The 16,270-nt window shown below is 56.4% G+C and overlaps 1 protein-coding gene and 1 non-coding gene across 6 annotated transcripts; one reads left to right on the top strand and one right to left on the bottom strand.

The window, feature by feature from the left end:
* Window positions 1-3,979: 3,979 nt before the first annotated feature.
* Window positions 3,980-4,086, bottom strand: LOC116741057. Its single transcript, XR_004346032.1, has one exon. It is a non-coding gene; the product is annotated as a U6 spliceosomal RNA (small nuclear RNA).
* Window positions 4,087-6,526: 2,440 nt separating this feature from the next.
* Window positions 6,527-15,699, top strand: PGAP6 (post-glycosylphosphatidylinositol attachment to proteins 6). 5 transcript variants are annotated; one of them, XM_032606328.1, is made up of 13 exons: window positions 6,527-6,792; window positions 10,311-10,488; window positions 10,570-10,762; window positions 10,991-11,085; window positions 11,286-11,554; window positions 11,638-11,957; window positions 12,357-12,444; window positions 12,519-12,642; window positions 13,061-13,197; window positions 13,605-13,783; window positions 13,852-13,998; window positions 14,819-14,935; window positions 15,284-15,699. In XM_032606328.1, the coding sequence occupies exons 1-13, from the start codon at window positions 6,663-6,665 to the stop codon at window positions 15,578-15,580; spliced, it is 2,274 nt and encodes a 757-aa protein (XP_032462219.1). In that variant the 5' UTR covers window positions 6,527-6,662; the 3' UTR covers window positions 15,581-15,699. The 5 variants fall into 5 exon arrangements, with proteins under 5 accessions (XP_032462219.1, XP_032462218.1, XP_032462217.1 ...); XM_032606327.1 differs by having other exon boundaries at window positions 10,958-11,085; window positions 13,873-13,998; XM_032606326.1 differs by having other exon boundaries at window positions 10,958-11,085.
* Window positions 15,700-16,270: the final 571 nt, after the last annotated feature.

The following is a 16,270-nucleotide window of genomic DNA, read 5'->3' as shown; positions in this document are numbered from 1 at the left end:
AAAGGGTGGGGAGTAGATGAAACAAAGCTGTCAAAATGTTGATGATTGTTGAACTGGGGTGATAGGTATGTGAGGGCTTGAGTGTATGATTTGATTTCAGTGTATGTTTGAAAATTTCTATAATAAAAGGTAAAAAAAAGGTCTTTAAAAAAAAGAAAAGAAAAAAGAAATGTGCCATCAAGTCCTAAAAGGATATTGAGTAAACTTAAATGCATATTACTTAGTGAGAGAAGCCAGTTTGGAAAGGCTATATACTGTATGATTCTGACTATATAACATGCTGGAAAAGGCAAAACTCTGGAGACAGTAAAAAGATCAATGATTGCCGGGGGTTGGGCACTGGAAGGGATGAACAGGCAGAGCACAGAGGATATTTAGGGCAGTGAAACTACCCTGTATGGTACTATAATGATAGATACATGTCATTATATATTTGTCCAAACCCATAGAATGTACAATACCAAGAGTGAACCTTAATGTAAGCTACGGACTGTGGATGATTAGGATGTAGGTTCTTCAGCTGTAACAAATGACCGCCCTGATGGGGGATGGTGATAGTGGGGGAGGCTGTGCATGTTTGGGGGCAGAGGGTATATGGGAACTCTCTGCACTTTCTGCTTAATTTTGCTATGAATCTAAAACTCTTTAAAATATATTAAATACACACACACAGACCATGAAGAAAGAAAAAGACAAGTCACAGAACAGGAAAGAACATTTCCACCACTTAAAACCTATGCACGTCTAGTGCTCTATGACCAGAAATCAGTGAGTAAAAGACCAATGGCCCAACAGCACAGCAAATACTTGAAGATTCATTTCTCCAAAGAGGAAATTTTAACAGCCAGTAAATAACGCAAAGGTGCTCAGCCTCAGGAGTAATCAGAGAAACGCAAATAAAGTCATGGTACAAATCTCCAAGTCTGAAAATTCCAGATATTAGCGAGGATGTGGACCACTAGAACCCCTCACTGCTAGTGAGAATCTCAGCTGACCAAACCCATTTAGATGAACAGCGTGGAGTTATCAAGAAAGGGAAAAGACAAGCTACAGAGCCAGAGAAAATATTTGCAACTCATAAATCTGATCAGGGTCTAGTATGAAGAATTTATAAAGAACTCTTACAAGTTAATAACAGAAAACCACTCCGCCCACACCCTCCCGTAACCCTCTCCCCTTGAGTGTGGGCTGCACCCAGTGACAAGGAGAAAACAGAAGGAGATGGGAGGTTGCCTTCGGGATTGGTGACCAGACCCGCTGATCTGCTTCTTCCTTTCTCCTCCCCCCCATCCTGCGTGGAGCTCCAGCTGCCCTACGGGCAGGTCCACGTGACAAGGAACCCAGGTCTCTGGCCAACAACCAGTGTGGACCTGAGGCCACAGCCACGGATGTGAGTTTAGAAGCAGATCCTACCCCAGTCTAGCCTTGAGATGACTGAAGCCCCGGTTGACACTTTTGCAGCCTGACTAAGGATGAGGTGGGTGGGGAATGAGGGGCGACAGCCTTGGATTTCTGGGACATTCCTGCTTGGAGAGACCCTGCCCTGCAGGGTGGGAGGAGGGGGCAACCCAGTAGAACCAGACTCCGTACCAGCCCTGCTGCTGCTGTCTCCTTGCCCTACACCGGCTCTCCAGCTGTTTCTAATCTTGTGCCTCTTTGGGTAAACGTGGAAGTTTCCAGGTTGCCCCTTCCCCATCACCTGCAAACCAGCATGTCTCTCAGGAGACCCTGAGTCTGATTTTCACTGATTTCTAGTTACCTAATTATTGTTATAGATTTCTAATTTAATTCCATTGTGGTCAGAGAACATATTCTGTATCACCCAAATTCTTTGAAGTTTATGGAGAACTGGTTTTTTGTTTTGTTTTGTTTTGTTTTTGGCAGTACACGGGCCTCTCACTGCTGTGGCCTTTTCCGTTGCGGAGCACAGGCTCCGGACGTGCAGGCTCAGCGGCCATGGCTCACGGGCCTAGCTGCTCCACGGCATGTGGGATCTTCCTGGACCAGGGCACGAACCTGTGTCCCCTGCATCGGCAGGCGGACTCTCAACCACTGCGCCACCAGGGAAGCCCAAGAACTGGTTTTTTAAAATTATTTATTTATTTATTTATTTGGCTGCACTGGGTCTTAGTTGCAGCATGCGGGCTCCCAGCTGTGTTATGCAGGATCTAGTTTCCCAATCAGGGATCGAACCCAGGCCCCCTGCATTGGGAGCACAGAGTCTCAACCACTGGACCACCAGGGAAGTCCCTTGACGCTCTTTTAATAGGTGCATACATATTTATTTCTTCCTTATGAATTGACCCTTTTATGGTTATGAAAAAAATTTTTTTTTGGTGATACCTTTTGCCTTGAAGTCCACTTTATCTAATAGAAATATAGGGGCTCCAGTTTCTCATGTTTTTTTTTTTTTTTTTTTTTTTCATGTTTATTATTGCATGCTGGGTCTTTGTCCATCTGCTTACTTTCAACCCATCTGTGTCTTTATGGATGTAGATAGCTGGGTCTTGCTTTTTAAAAAAATCCAGTCTGATAATCTCTGCCTTTTAACTGGAGTGTGTAGTCCATGAATAATTAATGTAATTATTGATATGGTTGGAGTTAGGTCTCCTATTTTATTATTTGTTTTGTGTTTGCCCCCTCTGATTTATATTATTTTCCTCCTTTCCTGACCTCTTTCGGATTAAATGAATATTTTAAAATACATTTTAATTTATTTATTGGATCTTTAGGTATACCTTAGCATTATTTTTATACTGGTTGCTCTAGGGATTGTAATTACATCCCTAACATTTCACAGACTATTTAGAATTTATACTGTGCCACTTCATGTAAGATGCAAGAATCTTGCAACCATGTAGGTCTGTTTTCTCCTCCCCCCTGTCCTGTCTGCTCCATTGTTTCTGCAGAGAAGTCATACGTTGTTTGAATTGTTATTCCCTTGAATGTCATTTTTCTCTGGATGCTTTCAATATTTCCTCTTTTTGTTTGGTTTTCAGTAGTTGACTATTATGTGCCTGGGTGTGATTTTCTTTGTACAATTTCTTCTTAGGATTCACTGAGCTTCTTGAATCTGTACATTAATGTCTTTCACGAAATTTCTCATGTTTTTTCTGCCTCGTTCTCTCCTATCCTTTTGGGACTGCAACTTTAAACATGTTAGACCTCTTTTCACCCCTACTCGGGTCACTGCAGGAGGAGCCAGTGTGGGTGGCTTCTTCTCGGAGCTGGGGTCCCAGGTAGCCTGACCTGCATCTGCCAGCCCAGGGAAGCTGGTGAGGGCTGCCAAGGGGGAGCACTCAAACCAGAGCATCACTTTTGGGGCATCCTACCCTGGCAACATCTGCCCCTGTCACTCACTGCCACCAGGGGACCACTTTCATCTTTCTCATCTTCTCCTGTAAATTGCCGGGATATGGGATATTTCCAGTGTCTTCTTTTGGACTGTCTTTTTTTCAGTGTGTGAATTTCCTTTCTATCTTAGGTATATTCACCGTTTATCACACAAAGCACATGTTTTCTCCCATTTGTCTTTTGACTTAATTGATGACGTCTATCCTTTCACACTTTTTATAATTACATAGCATTTTAAAAAATGTAGTCAAATAAGTAACTTTTTCTTCATGTTCCCCGGTTCCCTGTCTTGCTCAAGAAATTCTTTCCCATGACTGTATTCTAAGGGACGTGTTCTAGTTTCCTTTTAATATTTTTATCATTTTATTCTTTTAAAAAATTTTTTATTGGATTATAGGTGATTTACAATGTTATGTTAGTTTCAGGTGTACAGTAAAGTGAATCAGTTATACATATACATATATCCACTCTTTTTTAGTTTCTTTTCCCATATAGGTCATTACATAGTATTGAGTAGAGTTCCCTGTGCTATAAAGTACGTCCTTATTAATTATCCATTTTATATATAGTAGTATGTAAATGTCAGTTCCAATCTCCCAATTTATCCCTCCCCTCTTTCCCGCCTAAAAATATGGAACGCTTCACGAATTTGCATGTCATCCTTGTGCAGGGGCCATGCTAATCTTCTCTGTATCGTTCCAATTTTAGTATATGTGCTGCTGAGGTGAGCACTATCATTTTATTCTTGACAGTTGACAGCCTGATCCAGTTGGAATTCATTTTTCTGTGTAGTGTGAGGTAGGATACAGAACCGTGTATTCGCAAGACCTCGAGAAGGGGCCTCCTGCCACTGGGCCTGTTTCCATCTTCACATTTGGCCTCCCAGGTGGGTCCTTTCCATTTTTAAAAAAATATTTATTATTTAGGCTGCGCTGGGCCTCAGTTGTGGCATGCGGGACCTTTTTGCGGCATGCATGTGGGATCTAGTTCCCTGACCAGGGATTGAACCCTGGCCCCCTGCATTGGGAGCATGGAGTCTTACCCACTGGACCGCCTGGGAAGTCCCTCCTTTCCATTATTAATACTCTGTTACGTAGCAGAGTTCTCCTGAGCCCCCTAGATGGAGCACCGATGCCTCCTCTCCTGCCTGCTTGGGGAGCTTGGCCCGGGAACCTCACACTGAGGTGACCCTCAGAGTGGGTAGGGCTGCTGGGGGACCGCTGAGCCCAGCCTGGGGCAGGGATGGATCTCGGCTGGAACAGTCTGCAGGGCTCAGTGCTGACCACAGCTGCTGTCCCCAGCATGATCTGGGTCAGTACAGTGCACTAAAATCGAAGCTCAGCAAAATCCAGAATTGGTCTCTGTCCCTTTAAACTGAGAATCTGGGAGCCCCCTGCGGCCAGGGGTGAGGGGGGTCCAGCCTAGATTCCAGAGGAATAAAGGGTCTCTTTTAAGGGTTCACACCTGGGACTTCCTTCCCCCACCCTCCCACCATGCCTCACCCCCCCCCTTACCCCCCAGCATTCAGTGCCCTTGGGCTCCCCGGTCAGCTTCTTTTCCCTCCCGACCGGTAAACCCTCACGCACGCTCGAACACACCCACACATACAAAGTTCGAAAGGTGCAAACAGGTATAGCCCCTCTTACCAATCCTCGGCCACAGGGCTCCCTTCCCTCCCTGGCTGCTGGATGCTTCCAGGCATTCTATGTCTTTAAGATATGCAAATTAAAAAAATTTTTTTTCTACAAAAATGGTAGCTTTCTGAACACATTATTCTGCCCTTCCCTTTTTTCAGCTAATAGTCCCCCTGGTAGACCATTCCCAATTAGTACACAGAGCTTCCTGGTTTTCCTTTTACAGCCCACTGGATCAGTGTTTATAATATCACAGTGTTTGAATTTCGATCTGGGTACCCATGACTCTAATGCCCATATCCTCATGACCAATATCTGGTTGCATGCTGCGTTCGAATGCAGCCTCACGCTTCTGTGACCATATCTGCAGGGAAAATGCACAGCGGTGGCAGGACTGAGGCTCCCGGGAGGCTCAGCAAACCTAAGCAAGTCTGTGGGCAATGCCACCCTTTCGGTAGGATCAAATTTTTTGATCTCTGCAGATTTGTTAGGTGAAAGAAGGCCTCTGGGTGCTTTTCAGTTTGCATTTCTCTAAGGAGGGAAATATTCATCTGCATATCCTTTCCAGGAATCTTCTCTGGTGGTTTGCTGTGGGAGAGTTGATATTTCTTATTTACTTGTAGGAACTTTTTATTATTAGTAATCTCATTAAGATCGGCTCTTTGTGATGTGAGTTGCAAGTGTCCTCCCATTTGAGGCTTGTTTTTTGAGTGTGGTTACTCAGTTTTGCTCGTAGCTGAATTTCTATCTTGCCTCTAGCCTACTGGGTCACATGTAGAAAAGCCTTCGCTTCCCCTAAACTGTGAAAAAGTTTCCCCAGGTACTCTTAATCTGTTGGAATCTACCCGGATGTCAAGGGTGAGTGAGTCCCACCCACTGACGTGAATCGCCACCTTCACAGTGTACGAAATATGTACAAGGAGCCTTTTCATTTTTCCATGAAAGTGTTTTTCACACATACTCGTAGCGCCTTTGTGGTGTGACGCGCCGGGAGGCCGGCCGGGGAGTCCAGCTCCGGGAGGCAGGAGCCGGCGCAGGCTGGCCGGACCTCGCGCGGCGCCCGGCCCACGAGCAGGGACCGAAAGACACTGGCGTCCCGGCGTCCCCCCAGCGCATCCAGAAAGCATGTGGGGACACTCCGCGGACGCTTCGAATCTCCTGCGCGTTCCAAGTCACGCCCCACCATTTCTCCCTCTGAACCAAGACCCCCGCGGCCCCCGGGGTCCCGCGCCACCCTTCGCCCCCATTCCTCCCTCCGCCCCACTCCATCCCGCCCCGCCTCCCCCACCTGCGCACTGTCGCGGGCCCGAGTTCCCCACCAGTCCGGACCTCCCTCCGACCCATTTTCCCTGCGCGCCCTCTTGGTCCCCGCATCGACCCCCGCCCCGCGTCGACCCCCGCCCCACACTCTCCTTAAGATCGCCTTCCCCGCGCGCTCCCCGAGCCCAGCTCAGCGCCGTGCGCCCGGCGCCCCTCTCCCGCCCAGCTCCCGGTGGGGCGGGGCCTCTCAGGCGGAAGTGCCCGGGGCGCCGGCGGCTGGGACCGGCCGGGACGATGGGAACCCAGGGCAGAGGCGGCGGCTGGGGCCGCAGTGGCGGCCGTGGCTGCCCGAGCGGCGGCGGGGGTGGGCGGCCGGGTACGCGGGTCGGGTAGCGCCGGGCCGAGCGCGGAGCCATGCGCCAGGCTGGGACCGGGACCGGGGGCGCGGCGGTGGCGGTGGTGGTGCCGGTGGCTGTGCCGCTGCTGCTGCTGCTGCTGCTCGCTCGGTCCCCGCCTGCCGCCGCCGGCGACGGCCAAAAGAACGGTGAGCGAGCGCGGACCCGTGGGCGCCATCCCGGGGGCTCGGGCTGGGGGGCGGAGGGAACAGCGGGGGGAGCGGCCGGGATTGTGAGTCACCTAGGGGCACCTGTGCGCTCACCTGGCGCGGACGTAGGGCCCAGGTCCCCACCCTGGGTTGGGGGCGCAGGGCGGCCCCTTGCGGGGCACCGAGTGTGACAGCGGGCGGTAGAAGGGACACCCGCGCCCCCTCCTCTGTCCTCGGGGCCGGGTTCAGCCAGACGGTCCCCTTGGAGCGAGTCCTCCCTTCCTTCCTGCTCCTCCTCCTCCCAACGGGTTCTGGTCGGGCACAAGCCTCGCACACCAGAACGTGGGGGTGAAGTGGCCCAGGGGGATTCTTCTGGGACTCCAAGAGCTGCGGGGGGGAGCTAAGACCCCCTGGGAAGAAACGTTGGTCCGTGGGATTCCTGGGTCCTCATCTGGTCTGGGAGAGGGCCAGAGTTGGGAAAAAGTTGCTTAGATCCTAGAGTTAGCAGCTGGGGTGGGTGTAATGCCTCCACCCCTCCCAAGGTGACCACCGCCCTACTGCGGTCACTTTCAACAGCTGGCCTTGCTTGTTGGAGGCTAGACTCCCAGTCGTCCTCAGAACACTAGCAGGCCAGAGTGGTTCTGAGAAATGGGCACCTCTGTGTTGTCTGGGAACTTCCACTCCCTTTGACGAAGGCCCAAGGCGGTGGCTAGACCAGAAGGTGCTGTCCTTGGGGTTCTGCAGGATACCTGAGGATGCTGAGTAAACTGCCTGATTCCTGAGGCCTTGGGCTGGTGGGGCTGGGAGGGCCCAGATGCCCCACCGGGCAGTAGGCAGCTTACCCAGCACAGCCTGGGGCTGGCTCCCAGCCCATCCCCCCTTCTCTGAAATCTTGCTTCTTCAAGCTCCTGTTTCTTTGAGGGTTGTGCCTCTGGTTTCTGAGCTTGGCACAGCTTGAAATGAAAGGCAGTTTCCCCGAGAAGGGCCCCTGATGAAATTGCTCCATCGGGTACAGATGAGAAAGTCATGCTTAATTTCTCCTTTCCTCCTTTTCCGGGATCAGGGCTAGGTGAGGGGTCACTGGTGAAGAGTTTATGGAGATGAAAATCCTGGGGCAGCCGCTCACCTCCCAGGCCTGCTGAAGTGATCCTGGTTTCTGTGTGATCCTGGCTTCTGGGGTCTCTGGGTGGGCAGGGTCTCCGCACTGTGTGCCTGTCCTGGTTTGGAGGATGTGGGACAGGGTGCCCTTACTAGGGTTCCCAGGACAGGCTCAGGGACTTTCTTTCTCCTACCCCCAGCCCTGTGTCCTTGGAGGGGGTTGTGGGCAGAGCAGGTGTGCATGTGATTGGTGCTCCCTGATATCAGAAATGTGTCTTCCACATCTGGCTCAGATGGAGAGCTGCAGAGCTGGGGGTGGGGTGCTGGAGGGGCTGTGTGGCCTGGGAGTGGGGACCACTGGGTCTTAGGGTGACCTCTCTTACCTCTCATGCACCTGCTGAAACTTCACAGCCACCAGCTGGGTTGCAGGTGTCCAGGGCTGGCAGGGGCCAGAGGACCTGGACACTCTCTGGTCAGGGGGCTGCACACTGCAGCAGGACCTCCCCTGCCTGGCCCCATCTAGAAGCTGGGTGCCCGGTGGGCTGGCTGACTGTTTCTCTAAGGTCCTGTGGTCCTGGGGTGGGGTGGGTGGGGTGGGGGGAGGGCTGCAGCAGCCTCAGGAGAAAGTTTGTATTAGCTCAGTGGCTGCTAGTCTCCTGGCACTCAGGCCACAGTTGGCAGTTGGGACTTGGTGGCCAGTAGACACCTGGAAAGCCTGGAGTGTGTCCTATGTGATGCCTACCCCTGCCCAGCCCCCCATACCAGGCTCCTCTGAGCTCAGACTGGCTTTGCAAGTGGGCTGTTATCTTTTCTCAGGGTGTTTCCATGGCAGGGTCAGGAGGCTGGCAGGAAAGCCAGCTGCTCACCTGGTTCCCTTACCTGCTCACCTGGCCCACCTGGAAGGGCCCGGGCTTGCTGCTGGGGTGGTGTGAGTTGCCAGTTTCCCAGTGGGGCAGGGGGAGGTACCCAGCTCAGAGGAGAGGGAGACCACACCCTGCTGTGTCCACAATGCCTTTCTTCTTAAAGCACTTTAACATCCTTTAACCATGGAGGGAGGGGCAGCCAAAGGGAGGTGCTGTCCGCCTCAGCCAACTCAGAGGAAGCTAGGACCCAGAGAGGGGAAGGGATGGTCAAGGTCACGCGGAGAACAAGGCCTGAGCTGGCGCTGGGGCCACTGGGGCCACGCTTCCTACCATGCAGCCCAGGTGCCTTGTCAGCCACCCCTGGGACACAGAGAGCACCAGAGCATGCCTGTTCTCTGGGAGGCCCTAGAGGGGGGGTCTGAGTGGGCACCTTCACCCACTCATGGGGCAGGGGGTTACACCATGGGGCCCAGACACATGCTCCAGCCGAGGTTGTGCCGGACACTCCCAGGAGGGTCCTAATCCAGGTTGGGGCCACAGGCCTCTGTGCCCAGTCCCAGCAGACCTTCAGAGCTGGTCTGGGAAAGGCTGGCATGACAAAAGGGGGCTGCAAGTGCAAACTTTTGGAGTGTGTGGGGGAGGGCAGCTGGGGAGTCACGGAGGTGGGGGCCTGGGAGCTACTGCCAGTACTGGGGCGCAGGGGAGCCCCGGGCTGGGGCCACTCTGCAGGGGCTTGTGCCCACTGGAGCTGGGGCGTAGCCATTCCAGCCTAGGTCCCCTCCCCACAGGGTCTCTGCCTGCCTCCTGTCTGGGTGAGGAGGGGTGACGGCTCTGGTGCAACTGTATCCCAAATCATGGCCTGAGCAGGCGGCCAGCCTCCAGACCTGGACTCCCTGGCCTGTCCAGTGGAACCAGGATCAAGGATGCTGGAGCTGGGGAGGCTCAGAGGAGGTGGGGGAGAGTGTCCTGGCGTCCAGTGCCCAGGGCAGTTGGGGGGGCTCCCACCCTGACCACTTCCTGTGCCCTTCAGACTCCATCCCTCAGCCCTGGATGTGCCAGGGCTGCAGTGGAGGGAGGGGAGGGGGGCTGTGACCAGTGTGGAGAGGAGCTGCCATCTGAGTGGGGCTCTTCCTGCTTCTAAGGTCTGAGACCGTTGGGGTGATCGGTGTTGGGTGGCTTGGGCCTTGTTGATAAGGGGTGGCTGGTGGTTGGGATGTGGAGATCTGGGGAAAGTTGGCAGAGGAATGGCTGTGGGAGACTGAGCCTGTGAGCTAGAGATCATTGGCAGAGCTGGAGGGGTTTAGAAAGATGGATGTGTGCACGTGAGTGGGAACGTGATGCCTGAGTGAAAACTTCTGAGCCCAGGGCCCTTGCCAAGGGCTGGGGGGGAGCAGTGACCTTTCCGAGGTCAGAGTGGGCATGCCAGGCATCCCAGGGGCTCCATGGCTTCCCTCGCCCCTTTTCTCCGGCCCAGGCCAGGCATGAGGGCCTCCATCTTCTCCCCAGGGGAGGGGGATCCTGGGCACCCTGGCCCGGCTGACAGCGCCTTCTCCGCAGATGCCAGGCTGGTGTCGGAGCAGTTTTCGCAGGCCCCACAGAAGCTGGCTTTCTACAGCTGGTATGGCAGCGCCAGGCTCTTCCACTTCCGGGTACCCCCAGACACAGTGCTGCTGCGCTGGCTGCTGCAGGTGTCCAGGGGCAGTGGCCCCACCTGCACCAACGTGGAGATCACCGTGTAGGTGCCTGCCCACTGCCCCCACCCCCGCCTGAGCTGCCTGGGTGACACCTGAGCCTGCCCTGCTCTCCCTGCCTCCAGGTACTTCCGCTATGGTGCCCCTCCGGTTATCAACCCACTGGGCACCAGCTTCCCTGACAACACCTCCGTTCAGCCTTCCTTCTTCCTCAAGATGCTGCACAGCAACGCCTCCATCAACATCTCCCACCCAGCACCCGGGGACTGGTTTGTGGCCGCCCACCTGCCCCCCTCATCCCATAAGATTGAGGTGAAGGTAAGGGGGCTCCCTCCAGGGACAGGGGGTGGGCAGGACCCCACAATGCATGAATGGCCAGTCCCTATTTTTCATCTCCCCAGGGCAGACTTTGCTCAGGGCTCTGTTGCCCAGCCCCACCTCCCCCAACCCTAGGGCTCTCTGGTCCAGCCCTGCTGCCCCCTCCTGCTTCCCCTTCTCCTGCTCTCTCCTTAGGGCTTTGTTCCTACCTGTGCCTACATCTTCCAGCCTGACATGCTGGTCGTGCGAGTGGTCGAGGTCTCCATCCTGGATCCTGACGTGCCTCTTCCACAGACCCTTCTCTCCCACCCCAGCTACCTCAAGTGAGTGGAGGTTGGGTGGAGTGGGTGGTACTGCTGTCCTCACTGTGGGTGAAAGAGCGGTGGGTCTGCGTCTCTGGGTCGTGCTAAGAAGTGGGGGCTAGGTGTCTCGCCCCCTTTGGCTACCACTCTGAGGGTGAAGTATATGGGGAGGTTGGTTGAAGCTGCAGGGCCCAAGTGAGGCCATATCCCTTTGGCTGCAGAGTCTTTGTCCCCGAGTACACCCAGGAGCTGCGGCTGGAGCTGCAGGGCTGCGCGTCCAACGGGAGCCTGGGCTGCCCTGTGCGCCTCACCGTGGGCTCGGCCACCCTGCCTGGAAACTTCCAGAAGGTGCTCACCTGCAGCAGCCCCACCCAGGCCTGCCACCTGCTGCTGCCCTCACCACCCTGGGACCGGTGGCTGCAAGTGACGGCCAAGAGCCTTGCCGGGCCCCGTGTGTCCGTGGCTTTCAGTGCTGTGGCTGCCCTCACAGGTGGGCTGAGCGGGGAGATGGCTCTGCCCCCTGCCTTCCGCCCTCAGGCCTTCCTCCAGCTGAGCCCCTTGTGGTCCTGACAGCCTGCAGGCCGTGGAGTGTGAACTTCCAGCACCTTCTGCAGAGCACCCCAAACCAGAGCAGCAACGCCTCCACTGTTCTGCTGCCCCCAACCCCCAGCTACCAGGACCTGGACCGGACGGGCAGGGTGGGCGGCGGCTCCTTCTGCCTCAGGAGCTTCCCCGTCCTGCGGGAAGACGTGGACGTGGTATCTGTGCGCTTCCAGCCCCTGGACAGGGTCTCGGTGGTCGTGCAGTCAGACATGCCCTCAGTGATGCGGCTGAACCTCAACACAGGCATGGACAGCGGGGGCTCCCTCACCATCTCCATGCGGGTCAACAAGGTACCTTGGTTCAAGAGCTCCTAGAGGCCTGGCTCGGATCAGGGCTCAGGGCCCAGGGCTCAGACCTGCCTGGGGGGAGTGATGCTGCTCAGGCCTCCCTGTGCCGACTTTGGCACAGAGACGGGATTGGGGTGGCCTTTCGGGCAACAAAGTGAGCCCAGCACGCCTTGGGCCAGAACAGGCACCATCTGAGAAACAGAAGGCCTGTTCTGCGGGGCAGCAGGTCCCCGTCAGCAGGCCCAGGGCTGCAGGTAGGGTCAGAAGCTGGGTGCCCCAGGCTGGGAGAGGAAGGGTCCTGGTAGGCCCTGAGCCAGCGGGGGCCACAGAGAACAGCACCCAGCACCAGGGGTGAACTTGAGGTGGAGGCCAGGGACTGACCCTGAACGGCCTCCTTTCCAGACTGCGATTGCCAACACCTCAGTGGTAGCCTGTGTGACTGCTGCCTCACCCTTGCTCAGCTTCAACGCTTCGCTCAGCTGCACCACAGGTATAGGCGGCATCCGGCCCAGGGACCAGCAGGCCCTCTGGCTCCCTATGACCAGGCTTCCTCCTCCCCTGCAGCCTTCTTCCAGGGCCACCCCCTGTCTCTGAGTGCCTCTTCTCCCACGGCCAACCTCATCATCCCCTACCCAGAGACAGACAACTGGTACCTCTCCCTGCAGCTCATGTGCCCTGAGAGACCTGAGTAAGTAAACTTGAGGGTAGCCGGCCACATGGTTGCGCTTGGGACCATGGACAGGGCTGCCCGCATCCCAGTTTGGGACTGACCCAACTTCCTGCAAGCCGTGCAGGGTCAGTTGACTTCTGGGAGTTCTAAAGGGTTCCCCACCTCCACCTGGCCACTCTTCCTGTGGCAGCTCTGAGAGTCCGGACACAAGCAGGGGGACTGGTCCAGGACACAGCCCCAGACAGGCTGGTACTCGGGCAGCGGGAGGAAGAGGGGCATCTTGGCCTCGCAGAGCTTGTGGCTGCTGTCCTCCAGGGCTCGGAGCTCGGGGGGCCTCAACTCTGGGTTCATGTGTCCAAGACCCTGCTGGGAGCACTGGTGGGGGACTGACCGGCAGACCTCAGCAGCCAGCCTTCCTATGGCCCCTTCCTCACAGGGAGTGTGAGCAGGCCTCGGTCCTCGTGGAGACCACCTTGAACTTGGTGCCCTGCTTGAATGACTGTGGACCCTACGGCCAGTGCCTCCTGCTGCGCAGACATGGCTACCTGTATGCGGGCTGCAGCTGCAAGGCAGGTGAGGGACAGTCCTGATGTCTCCCCCCACTCGTGCCCTTGGCCTCCCAGCCCTGTACCTTCCTCTGGGAGCCCATCCCAGCTCTGCCCCCGAAGAGCAAGGACAGATGCCCCCTTCCCACCCCTACCGTGCCCCCGTGCGGGCACAGAGAGGCACCTCCAGAGATGGTACTGCCTTCTGATCTTGGCCTCCCCTGCCCACACCTGCCCCCACCTACCCACACTGGCATCCACCTACCCACATGTGCCCCACACCTACCCACACCTGTCCCGGCCTGCTCAGGGGTGAGGAAGGGGTTTCTCTGCAGGGCCCTGGGTGAGGGGCGGGCCCTGAGGTTCCAAAGCGCCCCCTGCCAAGCCTGCCCGACTTGCCCGGCTTCAGACCCCCTGCGTTGCCTTGGCCCACAGGCTGGCGTGGGTGGAGCTGCACAGACAACAGCACAGCCCAGTCGGCGGCCCAGCAGAAGGCGGCTGCCCTCTTGCTTACCCTGAGCAACCTCGTGTTCCTGGCCCCCATCGCCATCTCCGTGCACCGCTCCCTCCTGGTGGAGGCCTCCGTCTACGCCTACACCATGTTCTTCTCCACGGTAGGCCTGCTTCCTCCCCTGGGGGTGGTAGGGGGACCTGGGCTGCCGCTCACCGCCCGGCCCCACAGTTCTACCATGCCTGCGACCAGCCGGGTGAAGCGGTGCTGTGCATCCTCAACTATGACACACTGCAGTACTGCGACTTCCTGGGCTCTGGAGTGTCCATCTGGGTCACCGTCCTCTGCATGGCCCGGCTGAAGGCTGCCCTGAAATATGTGAGCAATTTCCTGATACCCGGGGTCTGGGCTCTGGGTGGGTGGAGGCCCTTGTGCACAGCGTGTCGAGGGAGACACCAGAAAGGGAGTTTGGCCGCTGCCCTTCAAAACCTCTTGTACTGACCAGTCGCCTGCTGGAAGAGGCTGCCTCCAGTTTTGAAGGGACTGCTGCTCGGAGGATGCCAAGAAAGGAAGGTGGTGGGCAGGGTTGGGCGAGGCCTGTTTCTCTCCCAGGGCCCCATTCAGAGAGGAGGCCTGGAGCCCCAACCCTGGACCAGACCTCCCTGAGAAGCACCCAGCTGTGCTCCTGGAGTCCCTGGTGCTGAGGACACTTCAGGGACTTTTCTGCTGTAGCTGGGCTTGGCTGATGGAGATGCGTGCCCTGGTGCCCTGCCTGCCCAAGTTTGTGCCCCAGAAATTCACCTGTGGGGAATTACCTCTCAGTCCAGTGGTTAAGACTCCGTGCTTTCACTGCTGAGGGCAGCGTGGGTTCAATCCCTGGTCAGGGAATTAAGATCCCACAAGCTGTGCAGCGTGGCCAAAACAAAACACATTAGAAATCCACCTGTAGATGGACCCTTGGGACTGATGGATCCCAGCAATACAGGAGCTGGAGGAGGGGCACCTCCCTCCCAGCCAGCGGAGCAGGGCAGGGTGTGCCAGTTGCTCCAAGGGGACTGGCAGAGGTGCTGGGGGGCAGTAGGGACAGTGGGATGACCAGCAGGCCCAAACCACCTGCTTCTGCTGGACCTTGTGCCATTAAAGACGAACCAGGCCTAGGGCTCCTGTGACCCTGCCATCGTCCTTGTGTTTTGCCCAGGTTCTGTTTCTCCTGGGCACTCTGGTCTTCGCCATGTCCTTGCAGCTGGACCGCAGGGCCGCCTGGAACACAATGGGGCCTTGCCTCTTTGCCATTGTGGTCATGGTCACCATGTGGGTAAGGAACTAGGGCAGGCCTGGGGTCCTGCCCAGGCTCCCTCTCCTGGTAATTGGGGTAAAAGAGCATGGGCTCTCCATACACCCTCACTCTGGGAGGAGAGAGCATGGTCCCTCATTTTGGCCATGTTCTCAGTCCTGGGCCTGGGTCCTCCAGATCTGCTGAGGGCTGCCAGTGGCACCCACAGGGGCTCAGTGTGGCTTCATGCCCAGGGCCTGGGCCTGAGGAACCCATAGATCTTTGTGCCCTTGAACCCCTCCAAGCAGCCCACACTCCCAGACCAGGGCAGGCCCCTGGGAGCTGTGGCTGCAGCCCCTGTGCCAACACTCGGGCGGTGGTTTTCTCCAGGTGTACCGCTGCGGGCGCCGGCGCCACTGCTACCCCCCTTCCTGGCAGCGCTGGGTCTTCTACCTCTTGCCCGGCATCTCCATGGCCGCTGTGGCCATCACCATCTACACTTCCATGATGACCAGCGACAACTATTACTATACCCACAGCATCTGGCACATGCTGCTGGCAGGGAGCGCAGCCTTCTTGCTGCCACCACGTGAACAGCACACCAAGCCCTGGGCCTGCTCCCAGAAGCTCACCTGCCACTATGAGATCTGCAAGAACCACCGGGACGAGCTGTACACAGTGACATGACACAGCCGGCTTGGGGACATCTGCAGCTTTGATGATCTCTCTAGCCAGGGGCAGGACCAAGGGAGAGGGACCACGTCCAGATCCATTTCCAACTGAATAAAATTGCCCTGAGCACTCTTGCTTTCTCCTTCTGAGGAGAGGACCACACCCCCAACTCCCTTGTGCCCACTGACTGCCAGCTGACTTGGTCACTCTGCAGGTCCCAGCTGGTATCTGCAGTGGCCCCTGGGGCCTGGGCCTCGCTGCCTGGAGACCACAGGTACCATGTGGGGTCAGGTTCTGAGTTCTTCTGGCCTGGGGATGGTTGGAGGGAGATATAGTGTAAGAGTCCCCCATTGCCCTATTCCCCTGTGAGGCTGTGGTATGAGAGACCCAGGTGGGCCGAGGAGGCCTGAGCCCACCTCCCATGGGCCCCTGCCCCATAGGCTGGGAGCTATGCCATCCCTGGCTCACTGACACTTTGTGCCCCTGAATGCCAGCCTGCCGCGGGCATGGGGATTCCCCCTGCTAATACATTTGCCATGTGAAGGAGTGACCACATTTACCAGGGAGCTGATGTCACTGGGGTGTCCGTAAGGGCCAGCTGCCATGGGTAGCATGGGGGAGGCTGACTTCTGGCTGTCCAGCCCTCCCCCTTCACTCCCTTTGGCTCTCAGTTTTGGAGCTGCAGGCCCCTGAGATGAGGTTCCT

This window comes from Phocoena sinus, chromosome 15 (genome assembly GCF_008692025.1).
Source record: "Phocoena sinus isolate mPhoSin1 chromosome 15, mPhoSin1.pri, whole genome shotgun sequence".
In the NCBI taxonomy this organism is placed as follows: Eukaryota; Metazoa; Chordata; class Mammalia; order Artiodactyla; family Phocoenidae; genus Phocoena; species Phocoena sinus.
Note: the sequence above shows the minus strand (reverse complement) of the source record. Positions and strands in the feature narration are given on the sequence as shown.

Bases quoted from the DNA above. Each gene is read 5' to 3' on its own strand.
- PGAP6 (XM_032606326.1), top strand. From the start codon at position 6,663: ATGCGCCAGGCTGGGACCGGGACCGGGGGCGCGGCGGTGGCGGTGGTG. The intron at 13,784-13,851 runs GTAGGCCTGCTT...CCGGCCCCACAG, and splicing joins ACACCATGTTCTTCTCCACG to TTCTACCATGCCTGCGACCA. The intron at 14,936-15,283 runs GTAAGGAACTAG...GGTTTTCTCCAG, and splicing joins TGGTCATGGTCACCATGTGG to GTGTACCGCTGCGGGCGCCG.